Genomic DNA, 20,673 nt, shown 5'->3' on the forward strand with positions numbered 1-20,673 from the left:
CTCCTCGTTTTATTTTGATTTGAGAACCAAGCATTATTTTGTTTCTGGACAGGAAAGTAAGAACCAGCTGCAAATACAGACTACAAGTGTGAATCTATAGTGCAGGAACTGAGCTGTAGCTTGAAATTAAAGGCAAGAAGTGATGCTATGGTAAATGTGAACATTTAGTGCTGGCATAGGAGCCTTCTGCAATGCTCCACCAACCCATGATTCACATTGCTACAAACTCTCATTCTGATGTTACAAAGAGTGTTGAAGAGCTGGCTGTAAGTAAAAAAATAGCCAGAATGTTAATTTTTGTTAATATGGCAGACAATGACTATCTAATAATTCAGAGCTCATGGACGTGAGTATTCAGATTTCCACTTAGTATGTGCTGGCAGATTTAATTTGAAATCAACAGGTTTCTCCAAATCAAGTTATCCATAGGAATTAATTTGCTCTATGATCTACCTTAAAATGCCTCCTTGTCTGATAAGTTTAGTAGAAATTTGCAAAGTCAACAGTCCACAGATTTTCATTTCTTGTTTAGTGGCTATTCTGCAGGAAAGCTTTCACAGACTAATCCGTTTGGATGTAATTAAAATGCCAGTACATTTCATCTAGCCATTTTGGTATTAGAACAAAACCGTATGACTGCACAGCCTTTTAAAAAATATTTTAAAATAAATTTTCAAATCAACAGTCTGAGTAGGACTCAGAATAAAAACTCTACCAAACTTCAACTCCATTGGAAGATTCCCTTGTCACCCTGTGAATCAGCTCTACATTCAGAAGATTAAAAATCCCATTTATGGTGGTTTTGGTATGGTTAGGAATTAGGGAAGGATCTTCCTTCTCAACTCCATGCTGCAGTGCCTTTGGGATGTGGCCTGCTGGCCGTTGTTTGTGCAGCCCTGGTATTTCTCCGTGAGGCAGAAAGTGCAATTGCATTTCCAGCCCAGAGCCCGTGAGGAGTGGGGCGTGCAGAGCTGTTCCAGACCCAGGCCAGCAGCTGTGCCCCAGAGGGTTTTGGTTCCTGCCCAGTGCAGCTGGTGCATCTCTGCCGTGAGTGCCTCCCCTTGCCAGGTGCCCATGGACAGCAGGTGCAGGGTTCTGCACGGGGCATGGAACAGGGTGGGGATGTCTGCTGGCAACAGAGTGCAGCGGAGAGCAAACAGTCCAGGATGGTCCTGCAGTGTGTGACAGAGAACTCCTGACACAGCTGGGGACTGAGCCAGTGAGGGAAGGCACTGCTGGCCCTGCTGTTTGTGAGGAGAGAAGGGCTGCTGGGTGACAGGAGGGCTGGAGGCGGCCTTGGGCTCAGGGATCACAAAATGCTTGTGTTTGATTCCCAGAGAAGGAACGAGAGATGTTGGGGAAATGTTGACCTGCAACAAATTGTGAATGTGTTAACCTTTAACAGGCAGTGCTTAGTCATACCTTCCCTCACAGCAGTGGTTAATGTGTGCAAGTGGATGTCTTAGCCTTGAGAATAAAGACAGCGGGCCTAATGAGGACGTAGCTGCAATGCATTCAAGGAGAAGAAGGCTCTTAACCATGGAAGGAGAATTTGAGGAACGGGATGTTCACCCCATGACCACCAGAGACCCTCAAGAGACCCCTACTCTAAATGTCAGTAATTTTGGGGAAGTGATTTAAACATGTCAAACACTTTGTGAGAATGTTTAGCCTGTGAGTTTGAGCAAAGTAATGAATAAAAGTAATGAAAGTAATGTCTTAGTTCTGTGGATACTAACCTGTGGGTGTGCATGTTTCAGGGAAGTTTTTCCTCATGCACCCAGCACTGAAATAAAGTAATGCCTCTTTTCTCACACTGAGCTGGCAGTGTGGATTGGGCCCTGCTCGGTGACGTTCATTTTGGTCATTTCTATTGAAGCATAAGGAATGGTTGAAATGAAATCTTTTCCAGCTGTTTCCCTTTGGTTTACCTGTTTGAGGGTTAAAATTCTGTGTTGCAGGTGTGCTGGGTGTGTGCAGAGCAGTGCAGCCCCAGAAACCCCTTGGCTTGCCCACAGGTTCTCATGCCTTGTTCCCAGGTGTGCCCAGCTGTGGCAGGAGAAGGAGCCCGCAGCGCAGTGGGCACCATGCCCTGCCCAGCCGGGGCTCTCTGGCACAGAGCAGCAGCAGCGCCAGCACCGTTCAACCCGCTCCTGCCTTGGCTTCCCCTGGCACACAGAAGCCTCTGGAAATCAGCACAGCCAGCGGCGTTCCCAGCTTGGAGCAGCTGCTGCTGGCGGGCAGATGCTGCCAGTTCGACTGCTGCCAAAGGGGAAGAAAGAGCAGAGGAAGAGATGTACATACACAGCAGCCATGGAAACATCCTATAAACATGCAGATATATGGGGTGATTTGTTAGGAATTACTTCAGCTGCTATGCCAATAGTGCTTTCTCTCCTGGTTCTGTACAATGCTGTGGGCCATTTTCTTGGTCTGGTTTCTTTTTCTTGTGTCCCATCTGAGTGCTCAATTGAGGTACAGGCTGTAGGTGCTTGGGGCACTCTTGGAGTTCCTCTTGGATCCCTGAACAACAGGGTTTGGCCCATGGTGGGAGTTTGTGCTGCTTTGTGTCAGAGGAGAACTTCCGAGGCCATTTTGTGTTTGCTGTAGGAAAGGCTGGTGATTGCTTTGCATAAATTCACAGACTAACATGCTTTGTGATGCTTTGCTTTGTCATACTTTGCTTTGTGATATCAGGGCATGGTTGCTACATCATCGTGGTGACATCAGAAGGTTGCCTTGGTGCACGGAAGGCCTCAGTGCCAGAGCAGTCCTAGGGGTTGCTCAGATCAGGAGCATCCTCCTGATTGTGGCATTTGTCAGCGTGTATCTGCACACTGACAGGAGTCTTGGTTGGAGTAAACTTGAAGCACAGTGCTACAATGATTGAGCAACTTGCTGCTGCAGTTTGCACCATGTATGGCACTGTTTATTCCACCTATTTCATTACCAGCCTGGCAAGTAAGTAGATGTTTCAACTCTATTTAGGCTAGGGTGTAACCTAACCCGGCTTTTGCATGTCTTCTTGCTCTTTCTTAGTGACTGAGTTGATTTTGAAAGAGAAAGAGCATTAGGATGCCAGTGGTTTGGTAAAGCTCCTGCCAAGAGGTTCAGCTAAAAAGGGGGTGTCTGTAGCCACAGGGGCAGCATTTGCAGGGGAACCTGCAGGGCTCCGTTCCCTCCACGGGAGAGTCTGTGGCAGCAGAGTCTGTCATTTCCTCAGTTTGCTGGGACAAGCAGGACAACTTCCAAAATGCAGACTGGGAGGCCTTCTCAGAAGGCCTTCTAAGGACTTTGTAGTTCTCCCCAGAACTCAGGGAAAGCTTCTTTTATTCTAAATATTGTAATGAAAGGATTTGACTGTCCGTTTTCACCCTTGACTGAGTGCTAAAAGAGTGATTCCCTTTGCAGTGAAGTGCAAGTGCCAAAGCAGTGAGTGTCTGCTCCTGAGCCTGGAGCTGCTGCTGTGCTGTTTCACAATAGAACTGCCACAGCTCAGGGGGATTTGGGGCAAGCTTTCCTGGGTGACTGTTGTCAGCAACTTAATGGGAATTAGTGCATGCAACTTCTTTTTTGAAAAAAGTACCTGAAAGACAAGAGAACAAAAGCTGCTTTATCTGTTGGACAGAACAGAAGCATTGAGTGTTGAAGAAGAATTTGCATTTTCTTGATCATGTTTGCATTCATTTACTGACTAGACAGGCCAAAGTGTAGGCACAACCAAGATTATTGTCCTGATCTCTTGCTGGCTGTGTGAAAGAACTATGTCATGTGGAGGGATGTTGATAAAGAAAAATGCTCTCTGTTTGGGTTGACTTCTCTTTTGTGGGATTCAGCAGCCCAGGAAGTTTTCTCACAGCACTTGTTTATTTTCCCTTGCACACTCCAGGTCACCTGAAGCATGTATTCAGAGGCGCTGATCCTGAGGTGAGTGAGAAAGGAACATTTCATGTTCCTGGTGCTTAGGAATTGTAGAGCAAGCTGTGAGCTTGGCCTGTGGCAGTAGAGTGTAGAGGGCCAGCTGGGTAGGCTGAAAGAAAATCCATTTCCATGTCTGCAGCAGCAATAACAAAGGCATCACTGGCTATTTCTTATTTTCCATTTCAGAACTTTCAAGGAATGAAAAGCTCATGTTGCAGAGAGAATGTGTCTTCTTGATAGTAGCCAGGGTGGAATGTCTAATTCAGAACTATTAGCAATTCTGTTGAATTAGCCCATTTAAATTTAGTGTCAGTGAGTTAGAATCCCATTGTTACCAAAGTTTCTGATTTTTCCTTAGCAGAGCTGGTTGTAGAAATAGAGCTGAATAGATTAAAGTGCTGAATAGAAATAAGGTTATAAATTATAGGTAACTTTGTGTCCCTCACACTGCTGTCTGTCCACAGATCACAGAACCAACAGCAGTCTCTCCCCTGGCTCCCTCTGCTCATGGAGAGGAGGCCGAAGAGGAGGCAAATGAGGTGGATGAGCGCCAGCCTCCAGCTGTGCTCACACCACAGCCTGAACATTCTGAGCCAGTAAGTGCCAGCTGTGTGTGCTGCTGTCTTTAGTGCAGGGAAGAGCTGCAAGTTTCTGACCAGCCAGCACTTGCTGTTGCTGGCTGAGGATGCTGAGTGCTGGAGTCCTGCCAGGACCCAGTGATTGCCCCAGCCTGTGAGAGATGGACAATGGGCTTTGGTCTGTCACGTTTAGGCACCAGCTTCCTGGCATTTTGATAGGGGCCAGCCTGAAGCATGAAGGCTCCCTGTTCTCAGAGCAGGGAGTGTGTCAAAGACACTGTGTTCAGCCTTGTTGGATACACAGGGGACACTGTGGCGTGGAGAGACCTGTCCCCCTGCACAGACTGGCCAAGTTGCTGCAGGCACAAAAAAATGTTGATCTGACCCCACAAGTTGTTTGTGGTGCTTTGTCCCCACAAAATTCTTGGGTGTGCTTACTTGGGAGTATTTCAGAGACACACTGGGGATGTAGAGTTGCTGCTTGAAGTCAGGGATTTTGGTGCCTTTGTTGCCAGGTTGTTCTTTTGCCCCTTTAGGCAGAGCAGCCGGTAGCAGAGCAGATAGGTGCTCTGAGTCTGCCTGTTTCTTGGTCTTTGATAAGCTGCAAGGAGATGACTGTATTGTCCATGAAGCTGTGGGGGACCATTCTTGTCTAGTGTGGCAAAAGAAACAAAGGGAGTAGTTCTGAACCATTCTTCTGAGGCAAAAACCAGACACTGCATGTGTCTGTTGATACCTTCTATTGTGTAGTTTGCTTTGAAAATTGCATTGGAGCCTAGAAAGGGAGCAAAGCTGCAAGTCCTTGACTGCTGTCTTGTAATGCTAAACCCAGGATGTACGCCTTGCAATGATGCCTGCAGTATCTGAAGTGCAATGGGCACCTTTGTGGCTGGGGAGCTGCGTGGGCCCAAAGGACGCAGGGCTGGCGGCCGTGAGCAGCTGAAGATGAGGCAGCGTGGGGCCAGGGGGCCAAGAAGGCCAAGGGCACGGTGGCTGTGCCAGCAGCAGTGGGGCAGCAGGAGCAGGGCAGGGAGCGTGGCCTGTGCTGGGCAGCGCTGCAGCCACAGCTGGAGTGCTGTGTGCAGCTGTGGGCCCTGGGAAGCAGAAAGTCATGGAGGGGCTGCAGCGTGGGCACAGAGGGACAGGGGAGCTGGGCAAGGGGTGCAGCACAAGGCCAGGGAGGAGGGGCTGAGGGAGCTTTAGCCTGGACAATGGGGGCTCATGAGGGACCTTCAGGCAGACTTCCATAGATCCCTGCCTTAGATCCATAGAGCCAATGCTCAGCACAAGGGCTGTTTCCCTGCCAAACATCCCTTCACTGCATCCAAGTGCTTTAGACACCAGAGTGGGTAACACTTTCATATTTTGTTGATTTGTTTGTTTGCTAGAAGGAGAAGCCTTGTGTAATTTCTCCTTCTCCAGTGAGCAAGGGAGCTTTTTTCTCAATCTTTCCTGCCCTTTTCCAGCACTGCAGAAACACATCACTTTCAGGTTAACGGCTCCCGTGTCTTTTGGCAGCCCAGGGAATCAGTGTGTGTTGTGTTTGGGAATTGAGCAGGAAATCAAAGCCCTTGCATTCCAGCTGGTGCTCAGAGATTAGAGGAGCTGGAGGGGCTGGGCTGCATTTCTGATTCCAGCCACTTTAGCACCATCAGTGTGGTCAAGTCCAAGAGAAGAACTTGCCCGAGCACAGATGCACAAAGAGTGCAGTTCCCAGTGCAATGCTCTGGGTCTGGTTGCATTCCATAAGGACCCACACGCTCCAGATTCCCCAAGAGTGTGGGTTACTGAAGCAACAGGAGAGCAAGTTCAGGATGGCTGCTGACTGGGGCACTGCTGCCGAGTGCTGATGTGTGCAGCAACAGAAAGGACAGGATTGATTCATGGTGACCCCCCCGTGGGAAATAATGTGCTTTGGCTCTATGATTTAGAAGGTTAAAGAAATGCTTTCTTAAGCTATGGTATATTACACTAGTACTATATTAAAACTATACTATAGAGATACTATACTAAAACGCTGCTAAACTCGTGACTGTCTCCAGACAGTCACAACACAGCTTTTATCTAATTAGCTAATCAAGCTAAACAACTATCACTGAAATCCAATTAACAAATCACTTTCAGTAAACAATCACTATAACACATTCTACGTGTACTAAACAACAAGAACAGCAAGTATAGATAATAATTGTTTTCTCTTCTTCTCTAAGTTTCTCATTACTTTCCCTTAAAAAAAACCTAGGAGAGAGAATTATATCTCTCTGTATTCAAAGAATGTAAATACCACAGCACAGTAAAGAGAGATTATAAAAGTGAGATCTGTCTATCTGTCTATTTGAATCTTCCTGGCTCTGCTCCAAAGCAGTGGAAGATGCAAAGCTCACCTAAAGGCATCCCTTCAGGAGAGGAGTAGAGACAAGTTCCACTGACTGATCCTGAGCAGGCAGAGATGTTTCCCCCTCCAGAGATGGTTGTTTTTCCCCTCATGTTTTCCTGCTCCAGCCTTTTCTGACCTGAAGCCTTCATTTGTCCTTTAAATTTTTGCATGTCCTAAGGGAGTGGAACTATCCCATGCTGTATCTGGGGTCTGGTGACTTTGCTCATACACGCATTACATGACACATGGTTTCCTTCACTGGCATCCCCAGGGCTGTGTGAGTGCATTCATTAATGGGGCCTTATGAGAAACTCTGTTACTGCTGGTCAGGATTCTCAGTTGACAAAAGAGGGAGAAGAAACACCTTGGTCCTCCTCCATATACTGAGGTGGCCATAGAGGTTCTCTGACTTCCATCAGAGATCTTTGCATGCATCCTCATCTCCTGAATGACCCGGTTTTCTAACAAGAGTGTGGATGTCAGGAGGGAGGAATGCTGGCGCAGGCCTGAAGAGAAGGTGAACTCCAGAAGTGTCTCTCACAAGGAGTGAGCTCACCCAGGAAGCCCCTGCAGAGCCAGGATGGAGCTGTGGGACAGGGCGGGGAGTCAGTCACTACTGAGAGACAAACAGGACACGGCAGAAGCAGAGGGAGGCTCTCACCAGACCCTTGAGAAATGCCACCCCTTCCCTGTCAGCTGCCTGAGAGGCTGTTGGAGCTTCAGTCCCAGATGGCCCCTGATTGTAGGGCCAGGGTCACTTTGGAATCTGTGCCTCCCCTCGGGCAGAGAACGACCCAGGAGAGCAGCAGCACAGTGCTCTGGGAACGTGTGAGCCCAGCAGTCTTTGAGTCTTGGCCCACAAAGGGCGTATGGGAAGCTGAAACCCATCTTCTCTTACTTTCTGTGCAGGTGCTTCTAGAGAAAGAGCAGGAGCACACTGCCTTATCTGAGATGGCATGCCAGACTCAGGGAGAGCTGTTCCCTGCCCGAGAGCAGGAAGAGCAACTCAGGCAGCAGGTGGAAGAGCCACAGGAGAATGGCCAGGTGAGCCTGACTGGCCAGGGGACAGAGGGAAGGGCAGGAAGAGGGGCATAAACCAGAGCTCCTGGGACTGAGGAGGCCAGGAGTCCCACAGGCACTGGAAGCACAGAGCCTTGGAATCTGCAGAGATCAGCACCAGGACAGGAGGGTTACAGTGGAAACAGAGCTGGGTAGGGAAGCAGAAAGAAGGGGCTGAATAAATGTGGTTTTGAGGCTAAAAGAGGGAAAAGCTGAGCCTGATGGCAGCTCTCAGTCACTTGCTCTGCTTTTGTGTGTACAGAACATCAAGCCAGAGCCACAAGCAGAGCTGCCTGAAGTTCAGAGTGCCATCATGGCAGCGAAGAGGAGGAATGAAGACATCCAAGAGGAGAAGAATCTCCCTATGCAGAGGGGCAATCCACAAAAACAGGTGAATGAAGGAATGGCAGCCACCCCACTCATCAAAGAGAGTCCTTTCCGTTGTTTTTTACAGAAAATTGACGAAAAGCTGGAGGCACAGATGCAGGAAACTGAGGCTCAAATCAAGGTAAGGAAGAAGAGGCTAGATGAAAAAATTAAAATCATCAAAGAGAAAATGAATCACCTCCTTCAGGAGCAAAAGGCTCTAGAAAATCAAGCGAGTGAAATAGCACTAGGCACTGCAGTCACCCAAGGGGTGGTTTCTGCCTGCCCTGCCTTTCCAGTGCAGAGCAGCAGCAGGGGTGGGTGATGCCTCTGAGTGCCATCCTGATGAGGCCTCTGTCAGAGCTGCTCTCAAGGACACTTCCTGCTCTGCTGGATCTCAGCTGATGCTCTAGGCAGTGGCATTACTCCTCTGGCCATTTAGCCAGCAGTCATCCAAATGAACTCCTGCTGGTTTCTTCCAGGTGGCCTTGTTTCTTGAGGTGTTTTTTCAGGTGAACATGGTAACTCACATAGATTTGGAATACGAGCCACAAGCTGTCTGTATCCCTTGTGAATGCTCCTGTCCTTTACTTTCTTCCCAGTCGATGACTCCTGGCTGACGGGCGACTGGCTGACGGGCACAAGCTGTAGTCTCTGACTGCTTTGTTCTGTTTGACTTGAGGTGGAAGTGTCGCCATCCTACCTGGCAGCCTGCAGAGAGTTCCAGCAAATGACGGGCAGCCAAGAGCCCCGAGGCTGGCATGAGGCCCAGGAACTGACCCATCCAGAGATGCTGCAGGATAAGCACATCCCGAGGAAGGTGCAGGAAAAGAGAATTTCATGGCAGGAGGTAGAACATTAGAATGAGGAGATGCAAATGTATCTGCACACCTATGAGGGGGAAAGGAGTCTTTGGGAGGAAGTGGAGCGGTCCTTGCTGCAGTCATCCTTTAGAACAAGAAACTGGCTATGAACTCGAGTAAAAGCAGCCTTTGGTCTTGACCATTTGGTTTCACAAGTGGACATCCAAAGCAATCCAGTTGAAGAGCTCTGCATGTGGCTGACAGCAGCTTCCTAAGGGCTTGCATTTCAAATGGCAATCTCTCTTGCATTTCAGGGCAATCTCTGCCACACCTTCCTGACATCAACTCATTTCTTGTCTCAGATCTACACCGACTCTGACACTGAAGCTGCTGCAGAAGCAGCAGTGCCATCCCAAGGAGCTTTTGCTCCCCAGCTGAAGAAATGGAGCCTGAGCCCTTGGTTCACCTGCCGTGCTGACCCAGCTGCTGCTCAGCAACAGGAGATGGTGGGTGACTCCCTGGAGCAGCAGAGTACGTCTGGTATCTTTCTCATCTGAGGGACAGTGTGTTGTGTGCACGTGTCAGCATAGCTGTACCAAAGGGTTCTGCTCAGTTTAGTGTCACAGAAGTGCTGGCAGTGCTCCGAGGCAGCAAGAGAGAGCTCTGGGTGTTCCTGCTGCCTCTGAGGACAGCTTAGACTGGCTGGAGTTTGCCTGGGCTTCCCTCTCTGCCGAAGGCAGAAGCAGGGATTGTTCCTGGATCAGCAGAAGGCTGTGACTGCTTGAGTCCCAGCCACTGGCAGAAGCCCTGCTGAGATCAGGCTCTAGGAGAGCACATCAAGCCCTTTGTGATTCTGCAGCATAACCCAATGAATCTGCTTCTTGCCCTTAACAGCTGCCAGTGCTGTGCTCTCAGATAAGATCTGGTAGGGTTGAGAAGAGAGCCCAGTGGATTCTGTGTCTACCATCACCTGTTGGGACAAAAAGGGCACTGATCTGCGCCTGGGTGTGGCTGATCTCAAAGCCCATCCTGTTGTGTCTTGAATGGGGGCAACAGCTTGTCCGGGGCTCAGGCTCACTCTGGCTTCTTCCCATCAGTGCCGGTCAGTGCTCATGCTTGGGCTTTGCCAGCCTTGTTGTGGTCTCTGCCCTGCCCCTGAGGGCTGTGGGAATGCAGAGGCTGGAGCCTTCCTTAGCTGGGAGGGTCCCGCTGCTGCAGCGTGGAGCTGCCTGAGGCTGCAGCCGCTTCTCTGGGCCGGCTTCTGCCTCGCACGGCCTGGGCTCACAAGAGGGTCAGCATCTCCTCTGGGCAGCTCTCTGTGTCACAGGGATGCCTGAGGAGCACTGCTGTCCTCTGTCCCGTGCCCGCCATGCCAAGTTGGGAAGATGGGGACGTGTGCGGTGCCGAGAGGGCGAGTGCAATGGGAGCGACTGATCCGCGCTGTCAGGGAGAAGAGAAGCAGCGCGGTTCTTCACGTGGGGCACGGGCAAGGGCGTCTTTGGGCTCAGCCTGCTCATAAAGGGTGAGGGTCCTGATGCTGAAAGCCCCGTGGGGATTGGTTCTAGCATGAGCTGCTCTGGTTTACAAACACAGAGGCATTCTTCTGGCAAACTGCTGCAAGGTGGAAAAGATGGGAACACTTGGCAATATTCCTCCTGTTCTGGACTTGACATCTGTTCAGAGGAATTGATTCTAAATGTCCAGGTGCATTTAATCTTAGCAAGTAGGAAACCTTTTCTAAATCTCACAGTGTTTATTCCCAAGAAAACAAAGGCACTGTTAGTTCCAGCTCTCCTTAATGTTTCTAGACGACAAACTTACTTGCCTAGGTAGGTATTCTCTTCTGGTCTCAGTGTCCTCTGAATGTATCTCCCTGTGCTTCCCTGTGTGCCTGCTGTCAAGAGGTTTCTCCCTTCAAAGGATGCTGGAAATCAGTCTCTGTGCCAGCCACTTGTGCTGTGGGCCTGCTGTTCTTTTCTTGGTGTTCCAGTTGCTGTTCCTGTTGTTGTTAGCCAGCTGTCCACCAAGGGAGGCTCAGAACTCCAGACAGTGGGGCTGCCTCTTGTATCTCCTGGAAGCTGGGATCTCTGCTTTAAAGTGAACATCTTGCATTTTTTTTCCCTCAGGGAGAATGGTGAAGATGGAAGGTCCTATTCTAAAATACATTGAACTGGAAAATATTGGCAGTGGGTTTGTCCAAGCAATGTTAATGGTACAAAACTATGCATCAGGTGTTTTGCTGGTGGAATAGGTATCAAGTGTGAAGTCAGACAAACTGCAAATGTGTTCAGGCACTGGGCTTAGATTGTCAGTGCTGATCAGAATTTCTAGGTGTGCTCAGAAGGCATTGTCAAAGACATCTTCATGCTTCCAGTGTCCTGCAGGCATTTACAGCAGAGATCTCCTGTGTGGGCTGGCTTTCACTGCAAGATCTAAATGGCTTCTCCTTTCTCTGCTTCTGTTTTGTTTCTAGGAGTTTTGGAGACATTTATAGAGCGCTCAACACTGCCACAGGAGGAGAGGTAAATGTCAACAGCCCCTGCAGACTCTGCTGCACTCGAGGGCTTTCCCCTCTGGTGTGAGTTGTGGCTGGAGCTTTGGGCAGAGCTGTGCTGAAAAGGCACAAGAAGCACAGACTGGTGCCAGCCCACAGAACACATTTGGGACTTTGTCCTCCTCAGCTGCCGGAAGGAAGGCACGGAGGGCAGCGGTTCCTTTCAGAGAAGGACGCGCTCACTCGCTCTCCATTGCTAAAACAAAGGTGGTGCCTGCGAGCACCTCACTGCTCTTTGGGGCTACAGCTTCAGAGTCCTGAATTCTCATTTCTGGCTGCCAGCAAATCCATCTGAAAGTTACTGGCAGATCCTTAGCTACCTGCAGTGCTGCACTTGGGAACTGCACATAGGGAGAGATCTGCAAGGCGTCCCTGAAAGCCCTAAGCCCTGCCCATATCACAAGATGTATCCACAGAGTATTAAGGCATGGATTACTTCTTCTGAATCCCAAATGACGCAGCAGAGAGTGTGGTCAGAGGTTTGTGGGTGATAACTGAGACACTGCTGTTACCAAGTGGTCAAGGCAAAATGTCAGTGGCCCCACGTGTCCTGTAACTGGCTCCCAAGGGAGCAGAGAAATGGGCTGTTGGAATGTCAGTTCCTGATTACTGCAGTGCCTGATCACAAGGCAGTTTGGCACAGCTCAGCTGTGTCATTGCAAAATCACTCGCTCCACGTGCCTTGTGGTCTTGTGCCACCAACTTCTCAAGTTACTGATTTTCAATGTCATTTTAGGTGGCCATAAAAAAAATACAGCTTCAAGGACTGAGGAAGGAGGAACTAAAAGTAAATGAACTCATGGTCATGAAGGTGAATAGAAATCCCAACCTGGTCAACTGTTTAGACAGGTGAGTTGTGCTTTTGTCCCATGAATGTTTGTTCACATATTGCAAACATGCAAGTTAAAATCCCACTTTGGTCACTGGCAGAAAATAGAGCTGTAATTATTGGCTAATTATTATTGCTCTTTTCATCTCCAGTGGGTGGGAAGAGATTGCATTTTGTCTGCATGAGTCTTCACTGGCACATGGTATTTGAAAATTGTTCAAAAACCCGGATGAGTTGTGTCTTACTAAATCAATGATCTCTATATTCACAGCCACCACTTTGTTTTAGAGCTTGATTTTTTTCAAGTGTCTTCTTATGTCCAGGTAAACTAACAAGGATTTCCCTTGGATTGTTGCCGCTGGTTTTCATTGCCATGCATGCCAGGAAGATTAGGTGCTTTTTTCCAGAAACACCATGCATGACAGGTTTTTTACCTGGGCTGTTACTAAACTGCATATTTTGCTTACTGCCCATCTAAGACGTCTCCTTTTTTGCAGCTGTGCCTTTCTCCTTGAGACTGCACAGATGGCAAACAATGCACAGCCAAGAGGGAATGTCTCTTCCTTGTTTTTGTCTTTGTCTCAAAGGGACCTGAAAAGAAGAATCAACCCATGTTTTCCAAACTGCAACCTAGCCATGTACATTCATCTCCACGCCCTTGTTTTCCCTCTTTCAGCTACCTTGTGGGTGAGGAATTGTCCCTGGTTATGGAGTACATGGATGGAGGCACTCTGAGCAATGTCATCAGCCAGACCTACCTGTCGGAAGATGAGATGGCAGCCATCAGTCGGGAGGTCAGCAATCCCATCTGTGTTTCCAGGGGCTTGGGCAGGATTGTCTGGGAAACAGGGGCTCAGAGCTGGAGTGATTTCCTGTGCCAAGCTTTGTTTCTGTGTTGCTGCTATTCTATGGGCAAGTAAAAGCATCTCAAGGGAAAGGCCTGCCAGTGCCCCTGCACTCCCTGTACTCAGTGCCAGTACTCTTATCTCCTGCTGTAGTATTCTCAGTCTGTCTCTTGTATTTTTATTTGCTGTTCTCCACCTTGCCTCTCTAAATGTTTGCCTGGAGTCTGTCTTCACTGCATTCCTTGCCTGTAAAAGCAAAGGTGCTGGTGGCAGGATTTGAAATGACCAGCAAAGAAAAAAGACTCATTTCTCATAGTCCTCAGCTGAAAAGAATAGAAGTGCAGCCAAAAATGCTCTTTGCTTCCACAAAGTGACTGGTGTGATACTTCCAAGCCTGTTCTGAGGCCAGCAAGAAAATCTTTTCCATGCATCCTCCCACCCAAAAGTGATCCACTAAACACCAAAGAGAGGGACTTTTCCTTTCCAAACCCCTCCTTTGTCCTCTGCATGGAAAAAGCACGTCCACTGCAGCAGGAGTCATCCTGGCTGGTTTGCAGGGCACAGCCTACACCAGCAGGTGCTGTTGCTCTTTCAAAAGCTGATGTGCCTTTCCTCAGAAAGGTCCTGCTCTGCAAGTGTTGGAGCAGCAAGCTCTTCCTCTCAGTGGCCATTACTGTTCTGCCATTGCTCCCCATTCCCCTGGAGAGGGAATCTTTTAGATTCTTTGTTTCCTTACTTGTGTGATGAAATCACATCACTCATTTTTGCCCTCCTCTTTCTGTTTTCTCTCTCAGTGCCTGCAAGGACTGGATTTTCTTCATTCAAACCACGTCATCCACCAAGATGTGAAGAGTAGCAACATCCTTCTCGGAACTGATGGTTCTGTCAAGCTGGGTCAGTATATTCTTGGTCAGGTGCAGCGTTCCAGGGATGTGGGTGTGGGGCTGCTTGGAGTGACTGCCAGCTCCCCAAAAATGGTGCTGGTGGCAGTGCAGGGACCCCTGCTGCGAGCTGAGGGCACAGTTGCAATGTGCACAGAGGTATAAGGAACCACAAGCAGTCAAGAGTGGCCTTGCTCTGTGTGTGTCCCTTCCAGACAGAGGGAGCTACAATCTAAAGCTTCAGGGGAATGAAGTCCACTGTTGTGAGCAGCGTTAAGAAACCTGGGATTTTTTGGAGGTGGCCAATTCCATACTCCCTTGGCTAAAGCCCCAAGGAAATCGAGCATGGACAGTTCTCCAGGAGATCCAACAGCACATTATTAGCCTGAGAGTGGGGAATTCTTTTGCTTGGTTTCCTAATTGGAGCTGGCTTTCATGGTTTGTTTTTTTCTCCACAGCTGACTTTGGCCTCTTTGCTCAGCTCAGCCCTGAGCAGGGCAGACGGAGCTCCGCGGCCGGTGCTGCTGGGTGGCTGGCACCTGAAGTGGTGACAGGTCAACCATGTGGCCCCAAAGTGGACATATGGTCTTTGGGAATCGTGGGCATCGAAATGGTGGAACGAGAAGTTCCTTCCTGGAATGCAACTCCTGTCTTGGTAAGGTGCAAATACTCACTGATCCCACTGTCTTTCTCACCTGTCCCGTGTTCTGTGTGCCACTGGACAAAATCCCATTGCCATCTGCTGGCACCACTTCCACCAAGGTCCCCTTCTAAAAATGCCCCTGCAGCACATCAGCATCTGCTGTAGCTTTGGTTGTATCAGAAAGGGAAGTGGCAGTTCAGAAACCTAACCAGTTCAGAAACCTGCCATTTTGGCCTCCAGCCATGCCTGACATTTCCCACTTGTTTTTTGAACACTGTTGGAACTCTGTTTCTGAAGGACAAGAATTTTTCAGTGGACAGGGTAGACATGTGATAAATATCCTGAGAAATAGAGGTTAGACCTTCCCAGTTTCAATTTTATAGAAAACATAGGAAAAAAGGAAAAAGAAAAGTAAACAAAAAAGGAAAAGAGAAAAAAACCTACTACCAAAGCAATGCCCAAGCAGTTCTGCTTGCTTTTTCATTTTTTAAATGCAGCTCTTCTCTTCCATTGTGTAGTATCTTTTCCAAATCCTGTGGTCGTTGAAACTTTCAGGCTTTCAAGTCATCTGTACATTGTTCAGTCACGTGTGTGGGTGGCCTGGATAAGTTTTGGATGTGTTTTTCTCCAACTGCAGTTAGAATTGTTTGCCAAACCCTTGGCTGTTTCTGGGTACTTTAACAAGTTGATGAGCTCGCAGGCAGGTGCCTGGGCTGGGATCCAGCGTGGGCAGTTGACACCGGTGCTGTGTTTCTTTACCACAGGAGCAGGGCCATCCCTGGCCTGCACTGTTATAATGACAGGGAGGGCTCCAGCTCCCACCATGGCCAGTGGCTGAGCTCAGCTGAGAGTCAGGATAAAACCCTCTTTGTCACCTCTGGTGATGTGGGAAAAGGACAGAAAGCCACATAAATTATTTGTACACAAGGGGAGTGCATTGCAATTTCTGGATTTGAAATTCTCCTTTGGGTTGAAGAGGATAATAGCAAAGTCTCTTTGGTCACCATCTATTTCAGTGCCACGAGCACAGAGTTATCATGACAGTGGTGGGCATTTTTATGGAGACTCCAAGGCCTCTTGCCATTGTTATTTTTGTCTATTTGAGATGGAGTCTGCAAGTTGAGGTTTGAATAGTTCCAAGTTGGTGTCTTATGTTTCTAAATACCATCTTGCAAAAGCAGAATGAGCTCTCTCCCTCTGACTTGTCAGCGTGTTAGAGCTTGGTTCCACATGAACCACACTGGATAATGATCAGCCGATGTCTTGCCAATCTACACTGTAATTCCTTGGCCTGAGGAGTATCAGAAAGACCTGCTGAGCTCCATGGACACTGTCAGCTGCATGGAAGTGAGCATCCTTGGCCTTGCTGAAGAAACTGGAGCTCAGCTTAGGTTAGATGCTCTTGAGCAGGAGAAAGGCTGGAATCCTCAGGGGTTTCCAGAGGCCTGCATGCCCAGAGGGACTGAGTTCTGGGGAGCAGCTGGATGTTTCTGCACATCATGGAAAGGGATTGCCAGACAGGTCAAGCCTCACCACAGGCAAACATTACCCAGCTCTTCTCAGGCAACATTTGCTTTGGGTTTCAAGTTGTTCCTACTTGTCTGTCTGTGAAGATGCCCCTAAAACCAGAAGGCAAGCCTCTCAGAACTGGTGTTCCATTTCCAGAAATGAAGAAAGGAAGCCCAAACACAAGAAAGTTGCTAAGGCACTGTATTTTGGAGAGGAACTTAACCCCCTGTGCAGTTTCTTCTCACTGGAAAACATGCCTGAAACCTGGGAATGAGGGTGTAAAGGCCACAGAGTCTCTTCTGCTTCTTGCGCAGTGCTGCTGAAACACTCAGTGACCGTGTTTCTCTCCTAGCCCAAAGCAACATTCTCCACATCACCAAGCCAGAGCCTGGTGATGTGGAGAGCCTGCCAAAACCTCCCGTTTGTTTCCTGGCACTTTCTGGGATGGGCCTACCATTCATGCATTAATTTGTGTAGCCAAATGAGTCGAGGGTGACCGTAGGGATGGAACCTCTCCTTCTGATATGACCATGAAAAGTTTTTCTTTTCCATGTAAGGAAAGCAGAATTTTTCAGGCTGCTGAGAGACAGAGCTGCAGGTGGCTCCTGTGTGTCCAAGCAGGCGTTTTCATCCCAGTACATTTGTGCATGGATCATAATGTGTCTGTGTTGAAGATGAGATTCCAAATGTTTGTCTCCTTACCTGAGGAATACCTGGTGGATTTCCTTTCTTTCCTTCCAATTCCCATTGTTTTCAAGAACAAAGCAAAAAGCTTGATTGGTTTTGTTTTATGGCAGCTGTGCTTAAGAGACAAGAAGCACTGCAGAGATACTTTTCATATCCTAACCCTTGGATACAGTAGAGTTAGTATAGCAAAGTCCTTCTTCCAAAACGCCTTCTTCGAGGCTGATATGAATCCTCAGGGAAGGCAATGTGCTTGTGCTGATGTAGTTCCCACTAACTAGGTCAGTCAACGAAATCAGCTGCCAAGGCAAGATCTGTGGGATGTTGGAGAGGCTGTGGCTGCATCGGGGTTTGGGGTTTTGGTTGGTAAAGAAAAGTCATCTCTGGGTCTCTGCCAGGGCAGAAACTGCCACTGCAGAGTGGAGCTTAATCAATGGGATCTGGGAGAGCAGTGACAGATGGGAAAGAAGCAGGTGGAGCCTGGTGTCTCCTTTTTCCCCAGCCTCAACTCCTGATAGCCACAGGAGGAAGACAAAAGCTGCAGCAGCCCAACCTATTTTCATCTTGCCTGCGTGACTTCCTGAGCTGCTGCCTGCAGAGAGACGAGGCGCGGCGCTGGTCTGCCAAGGAGCTCCTGCAGGTAAAATGTGAAGGGGCTGCAGGTGAAACAGGCTCTGAGGGATGGGCTCCTCCTCCACTCAAGCCCAAGGCAGCAGATGAGCCCCCTTCCTCCTCACCTCCATTCTTGGTGCTCTTCAAATGAAAACAGTGAGGAATCCTAGACTGGGCTGGGTGGCAGGGCCCTGTACAGGTCCGGTGGTGCAAGTGTCCTGCAATGTGCAGGGACATCTTTAAAGAGATCAGGTTGCTCAGAGCCCTTTGCCACTGGAGCCGGAATGGTTGGAGGGATGGGGCACCTACAAGCTCTTGGGGCAAGCTGTGCCAGTGTGGCACCATGCTCCGAGAAAACAAGTTCTTCCTTAGACCTACTCTGATTAGATTCCCTTTGTGTTTAAAAATATTTGTCCATATCCTATTGTAACTGACCCTGTTAAAAAAGATGTCCCCCACTTTCTTCAAAGCCACTCTGAAATCTTGGAAAGTGGCAATAAAGTCTCCCTGGGGCCTGTCCTTCACAAAACTGAATAACTCCAGCTCCCTCTGCATTTCCTGAGAGGAGAGGCGCTCTGTCCTCTGACTGTGTCTGTTGCCCTCTTTTGGGATTTGGTGGAGTGCTCAGTTTTATGTAATGGCAAAAGAATTGAAGTAGAGCAATGCAGGGTACAGAGACATGAAATGATGGTGGAGGAACCCAAGGAAGCCAGTCCCAGCTGAGCAGTCAGAGATTTGGCTGTGGGCAGGAGGGGCTGTGGGGGGCTCACTCTGAGGGGCCCTGGTTGGTGCCCCCCAGCCCACCCTCAGAGGTTTCTGCCATGCAGACAGGGACAGCTGGGAGGGACTTGTCCCAGCCCCATCTGCTGCCTGGCACGCTCAAGCAGACGGGAACTGTGCCAGGGTTACTGCCAGGTTGTGTGGCAGAGAGGGAACTGCAGGGCCCAGTGCCACTGGGCTGGCCCTGCTGGGAAGGAAGGTGCCATCCAGCACACGAGGGGCAGGGCATGGAAAGGTAGACACTGCTTTCTGTCCCTGTGGCAATCAGCACAGTGCCTGTCTTTCAAAGGCAGGGACCCATGTGAGCCATTGGAGTTTCCTGAAAGGAAGAAAACCCAGGGACAGAAAGCACCATTTCTAGAGCACTGGCAGGGCAAAAATCCCAACAAGATAAAGAAACCTGAATTAATGGATGAGTGGGATTCTTGGCCAGGTTTGCCTGTGATGGCAGGGTCCTGCACATGACTGCTGGGTAGCAGATGGTCCCACTGCTCCTCTTTCTGGGTCTTTTTAGGACCCAGAGCAATCCCAACTGAGCCTGTAAAGCATTGAGCTTGGAAAGTAATGGTTCACTGTTCACTGTTCTTTGTCTTTTTGTTGTTTGGTTTGTTGTTTGTTTTTGGTTTATTTGTTTTGTTTTGGTTTTGGGTTTTTTGTTTGTGTTTTGTTTTCTTTTTTGTTTTTGTTTTTGTATTCCTTTTTTTGTTTTTTGTTTTTTTTTGTGAACAGCATCCATTTGTAACATCAGCCGAGGCTGCATCCACCCTGGCACCACTCATCATCTCAGTGAAGAGGAGGATGGAGAAGCAAACGGTGCTATAATCGTATCAGGACCATTTTCTCCATAGCCATCTTAGAGTAGGATTGTAGAGTAGTACGGTACAGTAGGATTTAGAGTAGGATTTAGAGTAGGACTATGTGGAGAAAAGAAAAAAGACTCTGCACAATTTAATGTGAATCAAGGAGAAGCCATTTATTATGCTTCTAAACATAGTTTATAATTAGTTCCTATCCTATAGCTTTCTGTAGTCATGCATTGTTTGGTTGCATCTTTTTCTTAATCGAATTGGTAGATGCTGTAAGGGACATTTTATTTGGGTTGCTACCCCTTTGTCTGTCAGCAACTTTTCTGCTTCTTCTTTCTGCTCGCAACATCACCTTTTTATCCACAAAGTTGAATGCAGCTTTATTAACAACCTGACTTAGTCCTAGAAGGTTAGTTATTTTAGTTAGCTCCAGAAGGTTAGGCTGGTTCATTTAGTGCCTGTCCATTTTTCTGTAAATACCACCCTACAGGATTATAGAGTAGGATTGTAAATAAATAAAGTTTCTGAAACTTTAACTCATCTGGAAGAATTCTTTCTTTCTCACCCTGTGAACAAGCTGAACATTTCCTTCTGAGTTGTCAGCTGTCTCTTAAAGGTGCAATGGCTTCTTTGGTGTTGTAAAAAGTACATACTACAGGACAGGCTCTTCACAGATATTAAATATTATATATATATATATATATATATAAATAAAAATAAATAAATATACTATATGTGTTATGGTGTCTTAGTTAGTAGTACTGTATTTTATTAAGTAGTGTGGTATGTTGCGGTGTGATGTCATGGTTTGCCTCAGATACCCCAGGTTCCTCCCTGATAATTCCCTGCCAGGTGTGTCAGTCATCCCTCCTTTCCACACCCTGACCCCTGCTGAGCGCTGTCTGTCAATCCTGGCATTCCAGAAGGGTGTCGAGTGATTGGCAGAATTCAAAAGATGCCCTCCCCTCCTGGAAGGACATTGGGCCATCCAGGTGTCCTCTGTCCCTTGACACTTCCCCGCCCCGTACCTGGTTGGTGCTCCCCGTGTTCCTTCCCTGCCCCTCTTCCCCGGGTAAAAGGGTGAGCAAACCATGCGGTTGGGAGTTCTCCTGGAGCCCTTGCTGGATCCAGAGGCCTGTGGGCCAGGAATAAAGCTCTGGATAGAAACCCTCCATCAGAACCGACTCCTTTCCTTCACCTCGCCTTAAAGCTTCTCCACCAAAGGTAAACCTGAACTCCTGCATGCCTGGACTTGCCTCCAAGTGCCCAGCTGCAGCACCCAGCTAGCCAAAAGTGTCTCTGGGGTAAAATTCCACAGTTGCCACTATTTGGTCAGGCAGCAAAGGCCAGACAAGCTCATGTATGTCCCATCCAGCTATATTGGTAATTATTTCAGTGGTAAATATAGTTTTAGGTTATAACATTG

At 48.4% G+C, this 20,673-nt stretch overlaps 1 protein-coding gene across 1 annotated transcript; it reads left to right on the forward strand.

Annotated features, from left to right (window-relative positions):
* Nucleotides 1-1,539: 1,539 nt before the first annotated feature.
* LOC131096381 (serine/threonine-protein kinase PAK 3-like) lies at nt 1,540-19,263 on the forward strand. Its single transcript, XM_058044720.1, is given in 13 exon segments — nt 1,540-1,618; nt 2,754-2,815; nt 2,817-2,961; nt 3,890-3,927; nt 4,386-4,517; nt 7,786-7,920; nt 8,198-8,533; nt 12,395-12,507; nt 13,164-13,281; nt 14,127-14,226; nt 14,672-14,868; nt 17,552-17,689; nt 19,171-19,263. Coding segments are annotated over 13 exon segments (1,686 nt in total).
* Nucleotides 19,264-20,673: the final 1,410 nt, after the last annotated feature.

The sequence above is a fragment of the Melospiza georgiana genome, unplaced genomic scaffold (genome assembly GCF_028018845.1).
Source record: "Melospiza georgiana isolate bMelGeo1 unplaced genomic scaffold, bMelGeo1.pri scaffold_29, whole genome shotgun sequence".
Lineage (NCBI taxonomy): Eukaryota > Metazoa > Chordata > Aves > Passeriformes > Passerellidae > Melospiza > Melospiza georgiana.